The sequence below is a fragment of the Micromys minutus genome, assembly GCF_963924665.1.
Source record: "Micromys minutus genome assembly, chromosome: 16".
Classification (NCBI taxonomy): domain Eukaryota; kingdom Metazoa; phylum Chordata; class Mammalia; order Rodentia; family Muridae; genus Micromys; species Micromys minutus.
Genome location: NC_137985.1, coordinates 14,830,807 through 14,853,029, shown reverse-complemented (window position 1 = coordinate 14,853,029; position 22,223 = coordinate 14,830,807). Strand labels below are relative to the sequence as shown.

General features: G+C 37.0%; 2 protein-coding genes across 2 annotated transcripts; one reads left to right on the top strand and one right to left on the bottom strand.

Moving 5' to 3' along the window:
- Positions 1-356: 356 nt before the first annotated feature.
- Positions 357-783, bottom strand: LOC308430801 (large ribosomal subunit protein eL31). The gene has a single exon (XM_080930086.1). It carries the CDS (start codon positions 763-765, stop codon positions 388-390), a length of 378 nt encoding a protein of 125 aa, XP_080786212.1. The 5' UTR covers positions 766-783; the 3' UTR covers positions 357-387.
- Positions 784-13,596: 12,813 nt separating this feature from the next.
- Positions 13,597-14,538, top strand: LOC308430778 (olfactory receptor 1M1; the record flags this gene model as incomplete). Its single annotated transcript, XM_080930066.1, has 1 exon — positions 13,597-14,538. One exon carries the CDS (start codon positions 13,597-13,599, stop codon positions 14,536-14,538), a length of 942 nt encoding a protein of 313 aa, XP_080786192.1.
- Positions 14,539-22,223: the final 7,685 nt, after the last annotated feature.

The window sequence follows — 22,223 nt, the reverse complement described above, 5'->3', positions numbered from 1 at the left end:
TACAGAATTTACATTTCAAATGTTATTCCCTTCTCCCTCTTCCCATAAATCCTCCCCCTTCTCTTGCTTTCATAAAGATACTCCCACTTCCAACCACCCACACCTACCTCAGCACCTTGGCATTCCCCTGAACTAGGGAAACAAACCTTCACTGGAACAAAGGCCTCTTCTCCCTTTGATGCCAGACAATTTCATCCTCTGCCACATTTGCAACTGAAGCCATGAATCTCTGCATGTGTAGTCATTGGTTGATGTTTTAGTTCCTGGAAGCACTGGGGGGGGGGGGTTGTTATTATAGCTCTTCCGTGAGGTTGTAAATTCTTTTTTTTTTTTTTTTTTTTTTTTTTTTTTTTGGAGGCAATGCTGCATTTTTATTTGACATTCAGGTTAGTTCTCATCCACATTGACTGTCTGTAGATTTTTGAATGTGGTAACAGGCACATATGTTACCAATGTGTAGAGCTTGTTTGGTGAATCCTCATCTTCATTACGTTTTCTGGACAAACGTACTCGGATGCGATATGGAACATTCCTTATTCCTTTGGCCCAGACGGCTTTATTGAGCCTGGTGTCAATGCGCACATCTGGAGTCCCCATTTCCTTCATGGCAAATTTCCGAATTTCTTTGAGTGCCCGAGGAGCACGCTTCTTGAAGCCCACTCCATGGATGCGCTTGTGAATGTTGATGGTGTATTCCCGGGTCACCACCTCGTTGATGGCAGAACGGCCCTTCTTCTTCTCGCCACCCTTCTTTGCGGGAGCCATTCTGCCGGGCCCAAACAGGAAAAGCGAGGTTGTAAATTGTTTCAGCTCTTTCAGTTCTTTCTCTAGCTCCTCTACTGTGGCCCCCATGCTCAGCCCAATGGGTACCTGCAAGCACCCTCCTCTGTATTAGTATGGCTCTGGCAGGGACTCTGAGAAGGCATCCATATCAGGCTCATGCTAGTAATCACTTCTTGGCATCAGCAATAGTGCTTGGGTTTCGTGGCTGCATATGGAATAGACCACAGGTAAGGCAGTCTCTGAATGATCTGTTCTTCAGTACCTGCTCCTCTATTTGTCCCTGTATTTCCTCCCACAGGTGAGTATTTTGTTCTTTCTTCTAAAAAGAATAGAAACATCCACATTCTGCACATTCTGGCCTTCCCTTTTATTTATTTATTTTTATTTTTTTGTGAGCTTCATAAGGGCTGTAAATTGTTTCTTGGGTATTCTGAGCTTTTGGGGCTAGTATCCACTTATCAATGAGTACATACCATGTGTGTTCTTTTATGGATTTGTTACCTCACTTAGAATGATAGATTCTAGTTCCATCTATTTGCTGAAGAATTTCACGGAGTCACTGTTTTAAATAGCTGAGTAGTGCTCCATTCTGTAAATGTACCACATTTATTTGTATCCATTCCTCTACTGAAGTACATCTGGGTTCTTTTCAGATCCTGGGTATTATAAATAAGGCTGCTATGAATATGGTGGAGCATGTGTCCTTGTTGGAGCATCTTTTGGGTATATGGCCAGGAGTGGTATAGCTGGGTTCTCAGGTAGTCCAATTGGTACTATGTCCAATTTTGTGAGGATCCTCCAGAGTGGTTGTTCCAGTGTGCAATCCCACCAACAATGGAGGAGTATTCCTCTTTCTCCACATCCTTGCCAGCTTCTGCCATCACCTGAGATCTTGTTCTTAGCCATTCTGACTATAGTGACATAAAATCTCAGCATTGATTTTATTTGCATTTCCCTGATGATTAAGAATCTTGAACCTTTTTTAAGGTGGTACTCAGTCATTAGATATTCCTCAGTTGAAAATTCTTTGTTTTGCTCTGTACACCATTTTTAATAAGCTTACTTGATTCTTTAGAGTCTAACATCTTGAGTTCTTTGTATATACTGAATATTAGTCCTCTACCTAATGGAGAATTGATAAAGGTATTTTCCCAATCTTTGGGTTGCCGTTTTGTCCTATTGACAATGTACGTTGCATTACAGAAGTTTTTCAATTTTATGAGGTCCCATTTGTTGATTCTTGATCTTAGAGCATAAGCCATTGGTGTTCTGTTTAGGAAAATTTCCCCTGTGCCTATGTGTTCTAAGCTCTTCCCCACTTTCTCTTCTATTAGTTTTAGTGTACCTTGCTTTATATGGAGATCTTTAATCCACTTGCACTTGAGATACATGGAAATAACAATGAATCATTTTGAATTCCTCTACATGTTGACAGCCAGTTGAACCAGCAACATTTGTTGAAGATGCTGTCCTTTTTCCATTGAATGTGTTTAGCTTCTTTGTCAAAAATGAAATGACCAGAGGTGTGTGGGTTTATTTCTAGGTCTTCAATTCTAATCCATTGATCGACCTGTCTGTCTTTGTAACAATATCATGAAGTTTGTTTTGTTTTCACTATTGATCTATAATACACCTTGAGTATGGGTGTGGTGATTCCCCCAGTAGTTTTTTTTTTTTTATTGTTATGGACAGTTTTTCCTATCTTGGGTTTTTTGTTATCCCAAAAGAAATTACAAATTGTTATTTCTAACGCTAAGAAGAACTGAGTTTGAATTTTGATGATGGTTGGGAAACTCTGAATGTCTCCTTCTCTTTTCTTTGGGGTTATAAATACATTTAAATTTTTCATTTGATTGAGATTTAAAAAATACCATCCAATATAGTTTTTTAAGTAAATTTAATCCAGCATAAGCTGTAAAAAAAAATTCCATTAGATGGTGAAAAAGATTTCTCACAAATTCAACACTTCATCATCATAAAAATCCTAGAGACAAGGAATACAGGGGATATGAATACAATAAGGGCAATTTATGAAAATACTACAGCACACAGCAAATTAAATGAAGAGAAACTCAAAGGTATTTAACTAAGATCAAGGAAAAAATAAGATTGTCTACTCTCTCCATATCTATTCAATATAGTACTTAAATTTTTAGCTATAATAGACATCTGAAGGAAAACAAGAGAATTCAAACTGGAGAGAAAGAAATCAAATTATTGCTATCCACAGATGATATGTCAGTATAATTTATATATAAGAACCATAAAAATTTCATCAGTGAAATCCTCCACTTGATAAACACTTTCATAAAATGGCTGGAAACATAATTAACTCAAAGTTACCTTAAAAGTTTCTGTTGGTTTGTTTGCTTGTTTTGCTTTTGCTTTGGCTATGTTGGAATGACTGGATCTTGCTGCCATAGAAAGCTTGTCTCTGGTGGTGACATTTTGCCCTGGCTGTTTTTGATTGCATTCTTACACTGGGATCTAGGCCTCTGGGATTGGAGTGATTATGGGTGTCAGTACTTATTTCTGAATTCTACTTTACCAAATGGGTGTTTAGTTGCATGGCCTGAGGTTGGGTAGGCAGGCACCACTTGAGTTGGAGGCCGCCATGTTTGGTGACAGGAGTGGTCTCTTGTAGAGCACAGAGTCTCTGCCAATGTTGGAGTTTGGGACACAAAGACAAAGAGGTGAGGGTGGATTGGGGGTAGTGTTGGGAAGCACACCCAGAGAGTGAAGGAGGACTGCAAATGTGCAGTCTACCTAGAGTTCTGGTAATGGGTGTAGTCTCTAGTCCAGAATGGAGTCACCACACAAGGTAGGGACTGAGATATGGCAATGAGAATGAAATGATAATTAGGATTAATTTTAGGCAAGCCAGGGAGTGAGTGAAGGAGGTCCAAAGATAAACAAAGTACTTAGCCTTCAAGTACATGCAGCCTGATCTCTGGCAGCTATGCTCTATGATTGTTCAGGGGATGTCTTCCCAAGGGGAGTCCTGATATGCTTTATTCTACTTAATGCATTCCACTTGTCCTGTTTTTCTTTGAGTTTTATATTTTACTGTGTCTTTTCCAATTCCTTATGCATCTCTGTTTGTATACTCTTTAATTTTCTAAGAACTTATTGAAATCCATTCTCAAGTCCTGGATTGTAACTATTATTTTCATCAGCTTTATGCATGTGTTTTTCTGGGCATTTATTCTCCTTAAGCTCTTTTTTTTTTAAATTTCATTGAACTGTATCTTTATGACTTATTTGATAAAGTTTATGAGTATTTAAGTTTTTTGTTCCTAAAGATAATTCTCATTGGCATATATTTCTATAGAAATGTTAGGAGTTGGAAAGAAGATACTGGCTTGATCTTTCATAGTCTTGATATGTTTGCATGAGATCTTGGCATATATACTTTTTTATTTCTAAGTCTGCTGTTGCCATAGAAGGTTGGGGAAGAAGAGAGAGTGTGGGGGTAATTTAAACCTGACGGTTAGAATGAAATCAAACAAAAAAAATTGGACTGGTATATAAAATGTACTTCTTTGTTCAAGCTTGAAGTTGTGGGTTAAACCTTGTTAGGTAACAAATATGGATGTAACATGAAAGGGCCTAGGATTGGAAATAGGTACAGAAGATCCTAGCCAAAACCTAGGAATGATTTGTGATTCAAACAACGGAGGCAAGACTAGCCAGGACACTGGATATGTGACAGAATTTCCTGGATAGATTCTTGGGAAGAGTTTGAGAACTCTTGATGCTTGGGGTCATTCCAAGCAGTGTAAGATGGATCAGTGAGTGACTACATATAGGAAAAGTAGTGTCAGAAATCTAGAGGTTGGCTGAAGCACAGGTGTTGGTAGTCAGACTAGTCCTAGGAACTGGGATTGTGTTAGTAGATTTTAAATAAGAAGTGGATAGGGTGGTCCAGAAGTTTGCACTTAGGTCCTGAAGTAGAACACAGGAAGTGCAACTGAATGAAGTCATTGCAAGCAGACTAGGAGTAGCCTGTCAGTAAAATTTTTTTAAAAAGGTTTGGGAGTAAATAAGTAAATAAATGTTTTCACAGATGAGAAGGTGCAGAAGTTTCCATTTTCTAATCTTTTACCTCCTGGAGACTTAAAATAGTCCACGTAGGCTTCTTACAAATATGTTGTAGCCCCATAGGAAATTAAACTATTCAGGGAACCAAAATGAAATTGGACAATTTGCCTAACAAGAAATCCTGGGAATTAACTTCTTAATGAAACAGTAAATATTCCCTCAGTTATAATAATTTATCCTATACCTTGGCTTCATTTGTTTTTCTGGGCCAGAAGGATACCTACATGTGAACTCTGTGGCATCCTTCTGGCCCAAAGAAGACTTTCCAATATGCAAACCTGACTTTACCTTCAGAAAAGAAAAGGCTTGGTTTGTATAAAGAATGTTTGAATGATGGTGTCCCCAAGGAGAAAAACAACAAAGTAAGTAACAGGAGTGTCTAGAGGAGATGAATAAAGGAGAACAATCTGCTGACAACGTTGATAAAAGGAGGTATTTATGGTGTCATAAATGTTGACTCAGTTTTACGAAGTTTAAACTATTGTTTATAGAACTATAATTTTTGATGTTTAATCAATCATGTATTCAGAGTTGTGTTTGTGTATGTGTGCTCACATGTGCACCAATGCCATGGAATAAGTGTGGCAATATGGGCACAATACTGATTGTTGGTTCTTTACTTCCACTTTGCTGAGATGATACCTCTCTTATTGTTTCTGCCACTGAGCAGAGTACCCAAGTCTGAGTGGCACAGGTGGAAATCTTAGTCAATTCTTTTCATTGATCTTCCTCATGCTCAGAAATAGAAGGATTCTCAGAATTATTCAGTCAACAGAACTTGAGTTATTCTCCAATTGATTCTTCGAAAACCCTTGAAGGTTATGGGTACCTCTTCTAGAGTCCTTTAAGTTGAGGGTAGTCAGAAGACTCAATGAGAAGGGTCCTTGTTTCTAAGCCTAACAACCTAAATTCTATTCCCCGAGCCTGGAGAGTAAAAGGAGAAAGCCAGTGCTTCCAAGCCATCCTCTGTGACCTGCACCCACATCATGCCATAAGTGTACCCACACACATAAAAAACAAAGAGAGACATGTTTGTAATTTATTAGAATTTGAGAACCCTTACACAAAGTCCAATGCTCCAAATGGGATTAGAACATTGCTTCCTTGACAATAGATACACTTCATGAGAAGAATAAGAGTGTACTGAGTCCTCACATTCCTGAGGGTTTTTCCTGAGCTATAAAAGAATAAGGCCTAAGAGGGGACTGGCAAATACTTAGGTGGCTTAGAAAGAAGCTACATGAAATCAGTTAATTTTATAAATAACTAATTTTGTCAGTCCTTCTTGATATATAAGAAATACCATATATTTCAGTAAAATATTACTACAATGTGGTATGTTTTCCAACGTCTTACAGTGGCATAAACTGTGTGCAAAGATGTTTCTATACATACTTACAATCCTTGATTATATTCACACACTGTGTTATTCTTTTTTACTCTTTTCTTCTCTTCTTCCTCTTCTCAAAATCTCTGGTAGTGTCCCTTATACCTATTTTATTCTTTTGGAAAATATTATAAGGAAAAACAAGACAACTTCCAGGACCCTAATTATTTCAGTTAACTTTACAATCTCCAATTTCATCCCTTCAATAATAGTTTTGCAATTCCTCCTTATGAGTATGACTCCTTTTCATATACAGCTTTTGTTCTTTACCCATACATTCATTAATGAGTATCTAAAATAACTCAACAACATTGCTATTAAGAATAGAATCATAATACACATGGGCAGGCAGGTATTACTATTTTTATTCATTTGTGATATATTTCCAGAGTGGTATAAGTTATATAATGTTGAAATTTCATTTTCCATTTTGTACCTCCATATGAATATCACAATTGTTGCAATAATTTACATTTTAATCAACAATGTTTAACACGTTTTTTTCCTGCATAGGTATCAGAACATAGAATAATAAAATATCTTTGATCCTTTTGTGGTGGCTAATGCCTTGTCATGATCAGGCAGAAGATTTTTATAAAGACATCTACAATGTGAAATCCTGTCTCTCCCTCAATACCACCACCCTAAAAGAATAAAGAACTTTGGCATGGGAATTCTATAGAAAGAAATGTTAAAGTATCAGTGTATGTGGTCAAATGATTCCATCAAAAGAAACCATAAGGAAGCATTATATTATATTATAACTCAAGGGAAAAGCTGTGAACCTTTGACTAGGAAAAAACACAGTTTGGGAACCAAGCTTGCATTCTTGAAAATCTCTAAGAGGTTTTCTACATCCTACAGTTCTCTAAGTCAATCATCCAACCTTTAAAAGGTAGAGAGCAGGACCTAAGTAGATGGCTAAATGAATAAAGGGATTACTTTGCAAGCATAAAGACACTTATTCAGATTCCTGGCATACATGTAAAAGCCAAACATGGCTGTTCATGCTTGTAATCCCAGAAGTAGAGGCTGATGGAGATGAATATCAGAGCCTTTTTGGGTACCTAGTCTAGTTGAAATTGTAAACTTCTGGTTCAGTCAAAGAAACTGTCTCAAAAATTGAAAGAACTGTTGAGTCACATATTCTCATTGTCAACTTTTGGCCTACAAATGCACATACATACACACACGTACACACAAACACACAAAGAATAAAAACACCTGGCAATAACTCCCATATGTTATTTGACATATATGCAGTGTGTTAGTTATAATAGTTATCATGTTAGAATTAGATGTTATAGCATGTAGAAGTACTTAGAAGCTGTAAGTGCTAGGGGTGAGTGGAATGGTTAGAAGTTAGCCTAGTTCCCTGAACGACTGTAATAAGTTTGTAGGAAAACATATTAAATAAAAGCATAAATTTACCAAATATATAAAAAAATTCTAAAAATTTATTAAAATTATTTAAAATTGTTTGGAGGTCTACTCCAGTGTGAGGGAGGAAGAAGATGGCAAATAGAAAGCAAAACAATCTATGTTCATTAAGCTACCATGTAGGCCAGCTACTCTATGTACAAGCAGGCATCAGAAGGATCACTTTTTCAAGGATAAGTGAAAAAGGCCAAGAAACCAAACCATACTTTGGCTCTGGCTGGCAACTGAAAGAGTCAGAAAAAATAGAGGAAAAAAGCCTCACTTTTCTATGTCAGAGCTAGAAAGGCAGATGGACAAAATAGAACCTTCTCCTGGCTTAAAAAGACAATGCTGTGGAGTTGCAATTCTGTAAAGGAAAAGCAAGCTATCTCATCAAATATCTAACCTTTCTCCATCTTTTAGCGTGACTTAAAAATCGAACCCATCTTCACAGGGTTGGTCCTGCCTTTTCAAAGTGTTGCTTTTTATCCAGGCCACTGACCCATAAAACAGATATTATGTCTTCACCTCAGCCAGAGATTTTATTCTCTTGACAAAAAAAAAAAAAAAAAAACTGTCTTCTCTAACTGTGCTTCTATTTTTCCTGTGACATTTTATTGCTTAGACAAGGTATTTTTGACAAGTAATTTAAAAATCCGGAGTCCTGATTTCAAGTGTCTTCAGAATAATGTCTGTGCATTTTCAAGTTACCATTTCAACCAGTAAGCCTGAAGTTTGATACATGTCACTCACCAGTAATTGTTCCTGGTGTGAGTAAAGGAATAGAAATGAGGATATGGTGAAATACATTCAGTTGTTTTCAGGTTGCGACAGGGAGAAGAAAATAGATGCCTATGTACTACCTAAAAAGTACAAATTTGAAACTAACAGGACACTGAATTTAAGATAGTTGTGTAACCTAAACTTGAGTTCTTACACTGTATGATAATAGAAGTAGAAAACAACAATATTAAATGGATTATTGACAGTTTGACTCAGCCAAAAAAATAAATAATTGCAATTTTTTCTTGCCAACTCCTGCTGTAGCATGAGTATCAATATCAAGTGCTTTCCTCAACCTTTCTGTCCTATTTTTATTAGTTCTTCAAATTTTTCATATTAGTGTGCTATGACCATATTTATCACCCTCCCCCAGCTCCTCCCAGAGCCACCCCACCTTTCTTTCCCATGTCATTTTGTGTCCTCTTTGATTTTCAACACAAAGTAAAGTTCTGTTACTCATAAAATGTATGACCATCCATTAAAACTTGTTCAACCTTACATTGCTACTTCCTTAAGGAAAATTGATTACCCTCTCACAGGAGCTATAAAGTGCCAGTATCTCTTTATCTAGTAATGAGATTATGTGCCCAACTTTTCTATCTATGTTGAAATGAAGAAAAATGAAATTTCTTTACCAGCTAGAAACAATCACTTTTAGTGAGGTAGCACAGACCCAATAAGACAAACATCACGTTTTCTCACTTGTAGATACTAATATTTGAATCTTCGGATAATATGTCTGGTTTGGAATAAGCATAGTCATCAGAAGATTAGTAAGGAGCTAGGGCAAAGGCTTTCAAGGAAGGGGGAAAATGTAATATCGGAGGGAAAATAGGAATAATGAAACATGGAGGTTCATTTATTCTTTTTAAACAGGGTCTCTCACAGAATCTAGAGTTCACATATTCAGCTAGGCTGACCACCCAGTGAGTTCAAAGAAGCCTCATTTCTCTGCAGTCCCAACACCAAGGTTACATATGTTTAGCACATGAAAACTTTTGAGTACTAGGTGTCCAAACTCAGGTACTCATTTTACACAAGTATTTTATCAGCTGAGAATTCTCTTTATCAGTTTTCATAATCTATAGTAACCTATTTAAAAGAAAACCTAAAGATTTATATTTTGAGACATATTGAGAAGACCTTTTGCAGGTGGGGTAGGAGTAGTTATTCATCCTCAGTTTTCCTCCCCCATCTCTGTTCATCATTACAAAGATACTTGTGGCTGCTGCTTATGCTGCAGATGCTGCCAGTATAGTGGTTATTTTCAAATTGAAATTTGATGAAAACCACAGTAAGCATTCCTATTTGAAGATTTTGAACAGTTTCAAGAATGGTCTCAGAGCTGTAACAACTGATAAGTCTGAACCATTTGACCACACGGAGTTCTTCATTTCCAGGTACACTGTTTTCATACATGCTCCTCGGAAAACTTTAGAAGTTATCTGATGTTTGTTTTCCATGCTTGTCTTGTCCTAAAAAATATTCAGATGAAGGTATTTGTGAATCAATTGGAAATAACAAACTGCCATTTTGGAATAAACTTTGAAAAATAATCTATGGATAAAGACAAACCCAGCTCCTACCCTAGTTATTGTTTCGTTGGCCTAAAAACCCTGAAGTGGTATGCAAATTAAGGCAAAGAATATAATATTCTTAGAGAAGGTTAACATATAACTTTTACTGGGTTCTCTCAAATATTATGGTACAGAATTATTAATAACATCATAAAGAAGAATTAACTGTAGTGCTTGGTGTTAGAGCAGTTGCCTAGTATATGAAAAGTGGGTTGGGGACATCGTTGTGGAGACGTGGCAGGGAGCAGGTATGGGATGGAGGGAGGGGAATAAAATCTGAAGTGTAACAAAAAGAAAAAAAAAGACAGAATTCAATCACCAGCACCAAAAAAAAAAAAAAAAAAAAAAAAAAAATACAAAAGGGTAAGATGAAGAGAAGAAAGAAAGAAAGGGAAACAAAGGCCTAGGAAGGAAAGTAATAGAAAGCAAAGGGGGAAGAGAATGTATAGAGGAGTGAGAAGAAGGAAAAAAGACAACAGAGAGGAAAAGGGAAAAGGATGTGGAGAGGATTTAGAATAAAAGGAAGTCCAAATGCTTGGAAAATATTTAAGTTTATGGAACTATTAGATTCCCAAGAATAGAACCCGGATACTGTAAACAAATCTAACAGGGCAGTCATTATCACGGTCTGTGAGATCTAGAGTCAACCCATTGTGTTGATTGTAGGTACTAGCCTCTTATGGAATCCCATTATGCAAAATTCTACCCAACATTGAAAATGAAATCTAAAACGTGACTCTTAGAACATGTGGTTCTTAATCTCCTAAACTTAATCTGAGTTTGTTCCTTTGTGATATTCTGACACATCTCTTCTCACTCCTTGTGCATGTTTCATTTTTTTCTTCATGCTAATTTTTTCTACATAAATGTATTCATTCAGCAACCTCTAGTATGCAAGAAAAGAAATGGGGAGAATAGAAAGAAAGAGCATGTCTTTATTCTATTTATAATTATAATGATTATAGATTTACATAGCAAAATATTTTTAGCAGAGAAATGAAGATTGCCATGTTAGTGAAATAAGCAAGTGTAAGAAACACAAATCAAACATTTTCTCTCTTACATGTGAAAAAAAATTTATTTATTTATTTATTTATTTATTTATTTATTTATTTATTCACTGAAATCAGTTCTCACTGTGAATCATTGTCTGATCTGGAAATGTTTACTATTTTTTAAGGGTTGCCTTTATTTTAATCATGTACATTTGATGTAGAAAGTATACTCAAGTAACTATGAGAGCCTCCCTCTTTCTAAATGTGCTTCTTTCATATCATTGTGTAAGAGTTTTTATTTTATTATGTGTATTTATTCCCCTACACCATGTTGGGGAATGTTTGCTCACATATGTGTGGAAGGCAGGGAACAACATATTGAACTTGGTTCTGTCCTTTTTCAGTCTGAGTTCTGGAGATCTCAAGATAGCAGGCTTGGTATTAAACATATTCTCCATTCAGACAACCCATCAGGATGTGTTTGTTTAATTAAGGGATATTTGTGAGATTTATGTGATATTTACATACATAGGAAAATACATATATCCATACAATTTTTGCTCATCAATTTTATTCATCCATTCATCTATGCTACCCTAACTGCTCTCTCCCCTGTAACCTTTCAGTACCCCTAAGTAATTTCTTTTGATATTTCATGTGATCTTAATTTTAGTTTTGGCGTATGAGAAAAAAAATACAGAATATTTGGCTTTCTACATCTCTCTAGCTTAATCTACTTAAAATATCTTCCAGTGCCATCAATTTTGTTGCAGGCTAAAAAATATGTTTCTTTTTATGGCCAAATATTTCTTTATGTTTTCCTTTTTATTCATCTATTAACTGACATTTGGGCTGATTTTATACCTTGACTATTGTGGTGAATGCTGCAATAAATATAGCCATAAAAATTACACCTCTGTGTCCTCACTTTCTTTTCTCCAGGAAAAGTGATATTTACCAAGGAAATAATGTTGGATACTTTATATATATATATGATGGTATATATATATACCATCAAAGTGCTGAAATTATGTTTACCATTTCTTTCTGTTTGCCTTCTTATTTTATCATTTGTTCAATAATAGTCAATCTTTTAATTTTATTAATTATTAATACTTTTATAACTAATTTTTATTTGTTTCACATTTACTTCTTGTTGAGAGAGAACATGCACATAACAGTACATTTGTGGAAGTTAAAGAACAACTTGAAGGAATCAGTTCTGTCCTTTCACCATGTAGGTTTCAAGGATTAAATTCAGGTCATCAGATGTGGTAGCAAGCACCTTTGCCCAGAGAAGCAACTCACCAGCCTTTAAAATATATATATCAGTATACATTTATTTTAAAGTAATTAGTTTTGTATGTGCAATTTTCTTCAAACATATTTTACGCTTTAACTACATAACCAGGGTAAGATAATATTTTACTATAGTTTTGCTTTGTTTATTCCTGATAGTTAATGGTTTGACCATATTTTTTTCTTATATTTATTGACAGCTTTATAAGTTAGTCCACCTTCATAATATGCATTCTACTAGGTTTTCTAAGTATTTGCAACTCAGTGTTTGTTTATAATATATATACCCACAAAGTAACTTCTTAGCTGATCATTAATTCTTGATATCACTTCTTTCTGGATTTCACTATTTCATCCCTTGGTAGTTCTTCCTTCAAAACCTTTCACTGGAGTCTGGAAATATGGCTCAGTGGGAAAAACATATGCTGTAAAAGCAAGAGAACAACAGGAATTAAAATCCCCCAGTTCTAGCATCAAAGCTGGGTATGACTGGATATTCCTGTAACACCAGAGTTTGAGGGTAGCAACAGAAGGATGCTGGGATCACACTGTGAGGCCAACTTAGATAAAAAGGGAAGATTCAGGATCAGTGTGAAACTCTGTCTCAACAAACAAACAAACAAACAAACAAAGGGTGGAGAAGAGAGCAATCGAGTAAAACATTCGATGTCTTCCATTGACTGCCACAATCATGAATATACCACAAGCATGCATATACCTTGCATACCAAGCACACAAACACAACAAATAAGAAAAAGTGAAATCTTTCCAATCTCTCTTCCATGATGTTCCCACACATAAAATTATATACATATAAGTAACATATGGTCTGAGCAAATTTTACTTAAATATTTAGGAATATATTTTTGATAATATGTATAAGAGTAATCAAGAAAAAAAGAAGCCAGATGCCATGAATCTAAAGAGAGTGGAGATGGAATGGAGAATAAATGGATGGGCTTTAACAAATGAAAGAGAAAGGAAAAATAGTGTAACTGTATTTTAAGTACAAAAAACAAAATATTTTGTAAAAAGAGAAAATAAATCCTTGAATTGTTTTTCTCAATATTTGTGTGAAATAGAAATATTCAGAAAATTTTGAAGTTAAACTTTGAAGAGTAAGGTAATATAAACACTACGCAAAAACACTAATTACCTCAGACAAGAACTAGCTATTTAATCTGTTTTACCAAACCTATCCTTAGACTGTTCCTTAACTTCTTCTTTTAATACTTTCAAAAGAGTGTTAAACATGGAACCACAAAACCAAACGAGTGCGTCTGAATTCATCCTCTTGGGACTTTCAGAAAAGCCAGAACATGAGCCTGTCCTCTTTTCTCTGTTCCTCTGCATGTATGTGATCACAGTTGTGGGCAACTTGTTGATCATCCTTGCCATCAGCTCTGACTCTCACCTGCACACTCCTATGTATTTCTTCCTGGCCAATCTCTCCTTGGTTGATTTCTGTCTGGCTACCAACACTGTCCCCAAGATGCTGGTAAATATTCAAATCAGGAACAAGTCTATATCTTATCCTTGTTGTTTGACCCAGATGTACTTCTTCCACTTTTTTGGCATCATGGATAGTGTCTTAATAGCTGTCATGGCTTATGACCGGTTTGTGGCCATTTGTCACCCATTACATTATTCTACTATCATGAGTCCACGGCTCTGTGGGCTGTTGGTTGGTGGCCCATGGGTGTATTCCTGTTTCATCTCCCTCACTCACATCCTCCTCATGGCCCGTCTGGTATTCTGTGGAAAAAATGAGCTTCCCCACTACTTCTGTGACCTCACCCCGCTTCTCCGACTTTCATGCACAGACACAACAGTGAACAAGATCTTTGTGTTCATTGTGGCAGGAATGGTAATAGCCACACCTTTTGTTTGCATCCTGGCCTCCTATGCTCGAATCATCGTTGCCATCATGAAGGTCCCCTCCGCAGGTGGGAGAAAGAAAGCCTTTTCTACCTGTAGCTCCCACCTCTCTGTAGTAGCCCTTTTCTATGGGACCACCATTGGAGTCTATCTGTGTCCCTCCTCTGTCCGCACAGCTGTGAAAGAGAAAGCTTCTGCAGTGATGTACACAGCAGTCACCCCCATGCTGAACCCCTTTATCTATAGCCTGAGAAATAGAGACCTGAAGGGAGCCCTGAGAAAGATCATTAACCGAAAGATCAGCACATCCTCCTGATCATCAATCAGAACATTGTGGAACTTCAAGACTGCAGAATCTAAAGATATGAGTTTTTCAACTAAATCAGAAGTTTTGCAAGGAAAGAGTCACTACTTTAAATTCGGAATTACAGAAACCCAACTGGCAATTTGTATGGGCCTTATAACCAGTGCCCCTTTCTATTTGTTTTTGTTTGTTTGTTTGTTTGTTTATTGTCAGTTTGGCACAGCCTAGGATCACTAACCTGAGAGATAGTCTCAACTGGAAAGTTGCCTGGGTCCAATTGGCCTGGGGACATGGTGTGTAAAATTAACTTAATTGTTAATTGATGTAAGAAAGCCAAGCCCATAGTGCCTGGTACCAACCATAGGCCTGTGGTCCTCGACTGTGTAAAGAAGTCAGCTAAACACACCCATACACAAAAGAGGCTTCAAGCAAACCAGCGAGGTCCTCTTTGGTTGTTGCTTCAAGTTTCTGCTGAGTTTCTTCCCTAGAGTCCTTTTAAGATTGACTATAACCTTTAATCCAAATAAGATCCTTCCCTCCAGTAAGTGAGTTTGGTCAAAGATTGTTTTTTATATAGCAAGAGAAAAGGTAACTAGAAGATTCTCCAAATATGTCATGTGGCAAATAATCCTATGTCTCACATTGGCCTCACAGAAATATATGTAAAGACTATTACAGATTGAATTTTCCCCACTTCAATATCCTTATAACAAATAGAAAATGAAATCATGTGTTGCTTAACAATTAATAACTTCTAAAAAATGTATCATCTGATAATTTTAGCATTGTATAAATGTTATATTGCATTTATATAAACAATAAAAGTCAATAACTCAATTCCATAGTTTTATTAATTATATTTGGTTTTAGATAATCTTATACATTTTCATATCATATACCAAGCATTCTTATCTCCCACCATCATACCACTCCTGGGAAAGCACTGTTCCTCTACACAAAATTCTCTTACATATTCATGCATAGCCATTTTTTTGTAACCCAGGCCCATCTATCTATATGTCTACTGGATCAGAGCTCTCTGATGATGCTTGGTGGGTTGAGCAGTAGGTATACAACTGAAAATAAGTGTTTCTTCTCTCTCTCTCAGAGATTATCAATAGCCAGTAGTTCTAAGATAAATGATAGTGCCTAATTAGTCCCTCATTATTAAGTTATTGTTGATAAGGCTATGCTTGTATGTATATTCAGTAGATGTAACTACAATCAGTATGAGTTATTAATTGTAATAGTTATATCTGGTCTAAATAATAATTGTTCATAGATGTACTCCTTATCCTCCAAAATTTATATAGTTGCTATAACCTTTTTTCTGCAATGCTCCCTGAGCTTACATAAATGTCTTGCTTAATGCCAGCCATACAAACTTTCCTAATTTTTTGCATCTTGGACTGCTTACAGTAATAACCCTATGAGTCCCTTCATTCACTGCTATTTTTTTTTAGTAAGGCTCTTCTCTGAACAAAGATAGGAGCAGACTGTATCTATAACGTGTAAGCATAGATAGCATGCTTAATTACTACATACCATGCCTTGGGCTGTCAAACTCTGTACGACACAGAGAAACAGGGATAGACATGAAGAAGGCTACTGCTGGTATAAAAAACCATATCATTCCGTTATAACCATTATATGTCAGAGGAAAACAAAGAGTTTTCCTTAAAACACAAATAAGGACAGAGAAGAAACTTGGTAAATAAAGCACTTGCTATACAAATATGAGTACCATATTTGGATTTCTCAGAACCTGAAATGATAACACTCATCTGTAATCCCAGTGTATCTGGAGTGAGATGGGCAGTAGAGACAGAAGAATCTGCACAAGTGCACTAGGCAGTCAGTCTGTGATTTGCAGCAGTTAAACAACAAGAGGCCCTATCTCTACCAAGGTGTAAGGCGAAGATCAACATTCATGTTATCCTCTGTCCTCACATGCTTATTCTGCATACATGTGCCCTTACATCACCATCATCACCACCACCACCACCAGTATCATCATACTCATATACAGATCAATAGAGAAATGTAAAATAGCAATAACAAATAAAGATAAAAATAGTAACATGGACAGTTATTAAGATTGCCAAGATTCAGAATTGAGTACAATGTATTGTTGTATAGCAATTTCCTTCAGTAAGGTAGTGCTATCTTATCCTAACTCTATTTTATGTCTTTCTGAACAGAACTTGGCATTTCATCCTCCAGTAGCTGTATCCATCTGGCAATGTTTTTGATACAGACCCTGACCTTGACCGTAGCCAGTCAGATGTATTAATCAAAATTATTAATATTTGTGCAAACTAAGGTGAAAAGAGAATTGATCCCCCAAAACTGTCCTGTGACATATATAATTACATGCATGTATCCTCTGCATGACACACAAATTATACATATAATAATAATAATTCAAAAGATAAGTAAATATTTAAAAACCAACTTAGAGCCACACAGGCCCAAAACTTAGAAAGTAAAAGCAGAGCAGAAGTTCAGAGCCACTCTTCTTCACTGCATGATAACTTCAAGCCCACCCCGGATGGCCAGACGAACTATTTCAAAAAAAAAAAAAAAGCAAAAGTAAAACAAAACAAAACAAAGAACAACAATAAAATCAACCATGAAGAAGTTGACAGGTTTTTTTTTTTCTTTTACTAAGAACTTGGCACCAAGGGACTAGGTGCACAAAGGTGACGCGCCAAGGAAGCCTGTGCACAAAATACATGCTTCTGCCATGTATCTTAAAGAACTGAAACACATGTTTGAAAGAAAAGGACTAAGTAATAATGAAACAGCAGATTCAGATGCCACAGTGAAGGAATGAGAACTCACCCTCTGCAGTGTCAGTCAGTTGAGTCTAAATTCTTGAAATCAGAAGTAGATGCATGTCTATGTTACTATGCATGCTTCTGGAGTGTGTGTAAGTTACTTCTGTTGCTGTGACAGATATGCAAAGTCTGAGTAAGAGAGAAATGGCTTACATCAGCTCACATTTCAAAACTACAGTCTATAACATCAGGTAAGTCGTTGCAGAAGGAGCTTGAGGTAGCTGATCACAGTAAGAACGCTAGCAGCAGGGAGTATCTGCACACAGCACCCTTTTCCACCTCAATTAATCTAGTGCAGATAATCTTTCATAGACCTTCCAGAAAGCATGTTTGTTAGATGATCCTAAATTATGTTAAGTGGAAAATATTAATCATTACAGCATTGTAAAATGATCAAGCATAAAGGTACCCAAGACTGAAAATTAGGACGTAGCTTTATTGTATGCACACAAAGATCCAAAAAACATTGATTTAAAAACTAAGATAAGCCCAAAGTTTAGTTATACAAAGTGATGTATACCATTTCTGCCTTCTTAATGAATCAAAAGAAAAATTCTGTTAAAAAAAAAAAAGGAGTGTTTATTTGGTTCTACCGTTCCATGTTACAGCCCACTTTTGTCGAACAGTCAGAACAGAACTCTTACCTTCACTCTTGACAGACAGTCAAAAGCAGAGAGAGTGAACACACAGATCCTTTAAAGACCTTGTACACACCAAATGATGTTGCCCACAATGAGCTGATAGATATATACATTAACAATCAAGAAAAACTGTTCATGTTCTGACCAGAGGATACCATAATCTAAACAATTCTTCAGCTAAGACACTTTTCCGGTGATTCTAAATTGTTTAATATAGACAGATGAAAACTAACAGTCATACTTTTCCACTTGTGAAAGAAGAAATGCTGTAGGAGGAAATAAATTTCCTTGGAATTTTACCAGCCAAAGAATTTCTAATCCTGCTTTAATAAAAAGAAAATACAATTCAACTACAGGGTGTGTGTGTGTGTGTGTGTTTATGTGTGTGTGTTTGTTAGATGTCCCATATCAAATTTAATTTGTTGGCATCAATAACTTTTATTCATTTACTCTTTCTACAAACATGTATACTACAAGCTCTCTAGGCATTGGATTTGTTGGTGAGAGACTCTGCCAGAGTCCAACCTATACAGATGGAAGTGCTCCTAGCCAAGCATTAGACTGAGCACTGGGACCCCAATAGAAGAGTCAAGGGAAAGATTACAGAAGATAAAGGGGTTCGCAACCCCATAGAAAGAACAACAAAATCAACCAACCAGATAGCCCATGGCAGAGCTCCCAGGCATTAAACCACCAAGCAAAGAGTCCACATGGAGGGACCCATGGCTCCAGCTGCATATGTAGTGGAGAATGACCTTATCTGGAATCAATGTGAGGAGAACCCTTAGTCTTGTAGAGGCTCAGTGACCCAGTGTAGAGGAATGCTAGGGCATTGAGGTGAGAGAGGATGGGCAGGTGGGGGAGCAACCTCGTAGAAGCAGGGGAGATGGGAGTGGATATTAAGAGTTTTAACTGAAAGGGGGAATAAAATTTGAAATGTAAATAAATAAAATAACCAATAAAATTTTTAAAAAAGAAAGTTTTGAGCTCCAAATGTTATCAAAGGGGGAAGCATTTCTTTAAAGGAGGTAGAGACAGTGTTCAAGAAATAGAAACCAAACCATGTGGTGCGAGAAACTATTGACATTTAAACTTACAAATTACTGGTTTGGAGAGTTATGTGTTTGGGGACTTGCTATATGCATCTGTGTGTGTGTGTGTGTGTGTGTGTGTGTGTGTGTGTGTGTGCACTCAAGAGTGAGTAGTCATTTGGGGTGTGGTGTCCTGCATCTGCATGTGTATCTTCATGTGTTGTTGTTGTCTAGGGCCAAAAGTACATGTGTGTTTGGAGGTGTGTGCTTTGTAAGGAGATGTATGTTTGTGTTCTTCAATCTGCAATAAATATGTCATTAAGTAAACATATGACTTAGTTTTATTTTTCTTCTTTTCTTATTTGTGTGCAGGAGGTGTAAAAGTCCCATAGGGCCCCCAGGCTGCTTTCATGAATCATCTTCCATGGGTTTTTCATCTGATTCACTAAGGAAAAGCCTCTCAATCAAACTCAGAGGTGACCAATATAGCTGTTTCCTTGTTTTAGAGATCTAGTCTTCACTCCCAGAGGCTGGAGTTGCAGGCAGGTGGCGAACAGAACTACATGTAACAAAACACAGCATACTAAGCAAAAGTCCAGCAGTTGAAAAGAAAAGTACATGCTACATAAATTATGCCAGAACAGAATTCTTAAGCATCTGACCTTACCCACCTCTTTAGCCCACTCCTAAATAGCCCATTTCTCTTCCATTGTAAACTGTAATTCTGTCACTACTCATGTGTTTCTTGGCCTATACAGTATCATCTGATACAAAAACCTGGAATTCTCGGTAGATATCCTCTGGACCCCATTTCATATCTGTAAGACTTTGAAAAGAATTATTCCATGATTGTGAGTGCTTGAGCATTGATTTGTTTGCTTCCCAGGGGTGACTTGAAATTATTGTAGTTCCAAATGGAAACACATGGAGGCAGCACAAACACGTCATTTAGAAGTCTCAGGCCCTGTCCATCTGTACGGAGCTTCATTGCTTCATTGTTCAGGATTTGTGTTTTGGTTTGGTTCGGTTTGGTTTGGTTTGGTTTGGTTTGGTTTGGTTTGGTTTGGTTTGGTTTGGATTTTTACTACCAGGAGTCACACAGAGTCAAGCCAACCTGGGTCCCAGTGCAAAAAGGAGAGACTAGACATGGCACCATCTCCTAACCAAGAAGCTGTCTACAAATAGAACCTACTTGCAAAGGAAACACTACTCTTCCCCAGTGGAGTTTCACTGGGTATATTGACTAACCTGCAAGGAAGGACACGTGCCCAGATAGTTGGCCAACACAAAATGAACATTTTGTCTCATATTGGGATTTTTTTTTCTTATTGGTCTTCTGAGTATATCATTTTTTTCTGATTTTATGTTTTTGTGGTATGTGGGGGGCAGGCAGAGACAGGGACAGAGAGGAGGAAAATCTTTTGGACAAGTAAGTTATTCTTTAGTGACAGGGTCCTAAGCGGTTAGAGGAACAGAAAATAAGAAGAAAAAGATGTAAAACTTAGGGCCAGGAGATCTTTCACAAGCTATGTTTCATGCCAAACAAGTTTATTGGAAGTACAGCATTTTACATACAACATGCAAGGGAACAGAAAGTTTCAGAGGAAAGCTTTCACAATCACAGTAGAACAAAGTCTGATGGAAGCTAATGTTGTGCAAAGGAAACACAGATAACTCAACAGCATCACAGACCATTCACCCAGTAGCCTTGAAACTGATAACCACAGCACTTTAGTGTGGGAAGAATGAAAGCAGAGCACACCTAGAGTTTTGGATCTAGGCCACTACTGGCTCTTTGAAGCATGTTCTTGTTTTAGAGAAGGAATTGTGTTCTTCTCCATACAACAAGGCTTCAGAAAAAGCCTAAGGGCAATCTAACCTTTATCATATAAAAGTTGGGAGCTTCTTTTGTTCGTAGTTTGTTTGTGTTTGTTTGTGTTTTGTTTTTGTTGTTGTTGTTGTTGTTTTAAGAGAGAAAAACAAAAGAGCACGGAGTTTGGTGGGTAGAGTGGTGGACAGGACCTGACCTACAAAGGTGAGGTTCCCACCAAGGTCAGGGGAGGAGGTTGGATCCCTGGTGACTGAAGTTATATGTGGTCTTGAGCTACCAGGATCCATCACTTCAGCACTTACTTTCTATTTCTTAATAAGCCATCCTTATTTCTATTTCGCCCTGAGATAGGTAGGTAAAGAAAGAGGTCCTGGACTGGATCAGGCAAAACACCAATTTCCTTTCAGGCTGAGATGTTTTACTTCTGGGACTTGCTATAAAAGAAGGACACACACACACACACACACACACACACACACACACACACACACACACATGCATGTGATCTCAGTTCTTGGGAGGTAGAGGCAGGAGAAAATTAAAAGGTCAAGCTCATCCTCAGCCACATAGAGTTGGGGGACCTAGGAGAGAGAGAGAGAGAGAGAGAGAGAGAGAGAGAGAGAGAGAGAGAGAGAGAGAGAGAGAGACTGGTGACATAGGCCTGTAATCCTACCTACTTAATCAACTGAGGCATGTGGAAATTTCAAGTTAGGCTATAAAATGAGTTTAAGAACAGCCTGTTCAACATAGAGAAAACTTGTCTAAAAAAACTAGTAAATAGGGTTTTGGGTACAGATGAGTGTATAAGGCCTGTGCAAGGAACAGAATTTAATCCTAAGCAGAAGATGAAACAAAAAAAAAAAAACTCAACAATTCTGTTTTGTTTTGTTTTTATGTTCTGCTTAACTGACTATGCCTTCTCACGCTCTATTCCTCAATAGTAGAATGTCAATCTCAGTTGTCATTCATGAATTGCAAAAGAACTTGTGGGATCTCAGATTCCCAGATAGTGTAGCACTGTATAGTGTAACACAACCACTCTTACTCACTGGCCCTTCAAGTACCAGCATTCCTGGAGCACACCTTACAGAACCTATACTTTCATCTTGGAGCCTGGAATCCTAGACAGGGTTGTGGCTCCCCCCACCCCATAATCCAGAAACCGAGGTTTGCAGAAAAAGGAAAGAACATTTTCTTTAGAAACATGTCGATTCCTGGATGCATAGCAATAATATTCTCAGGTCTTTCTAGGACTTAAAAAGCAAAAGTAGATCTTTCTATAGAATAAGTTTAGTTTCAGGCCTCTCTATGTCTTTCTGAGTCTGTGTCTCTGTCTGTATCTGTGTCTGTGTCT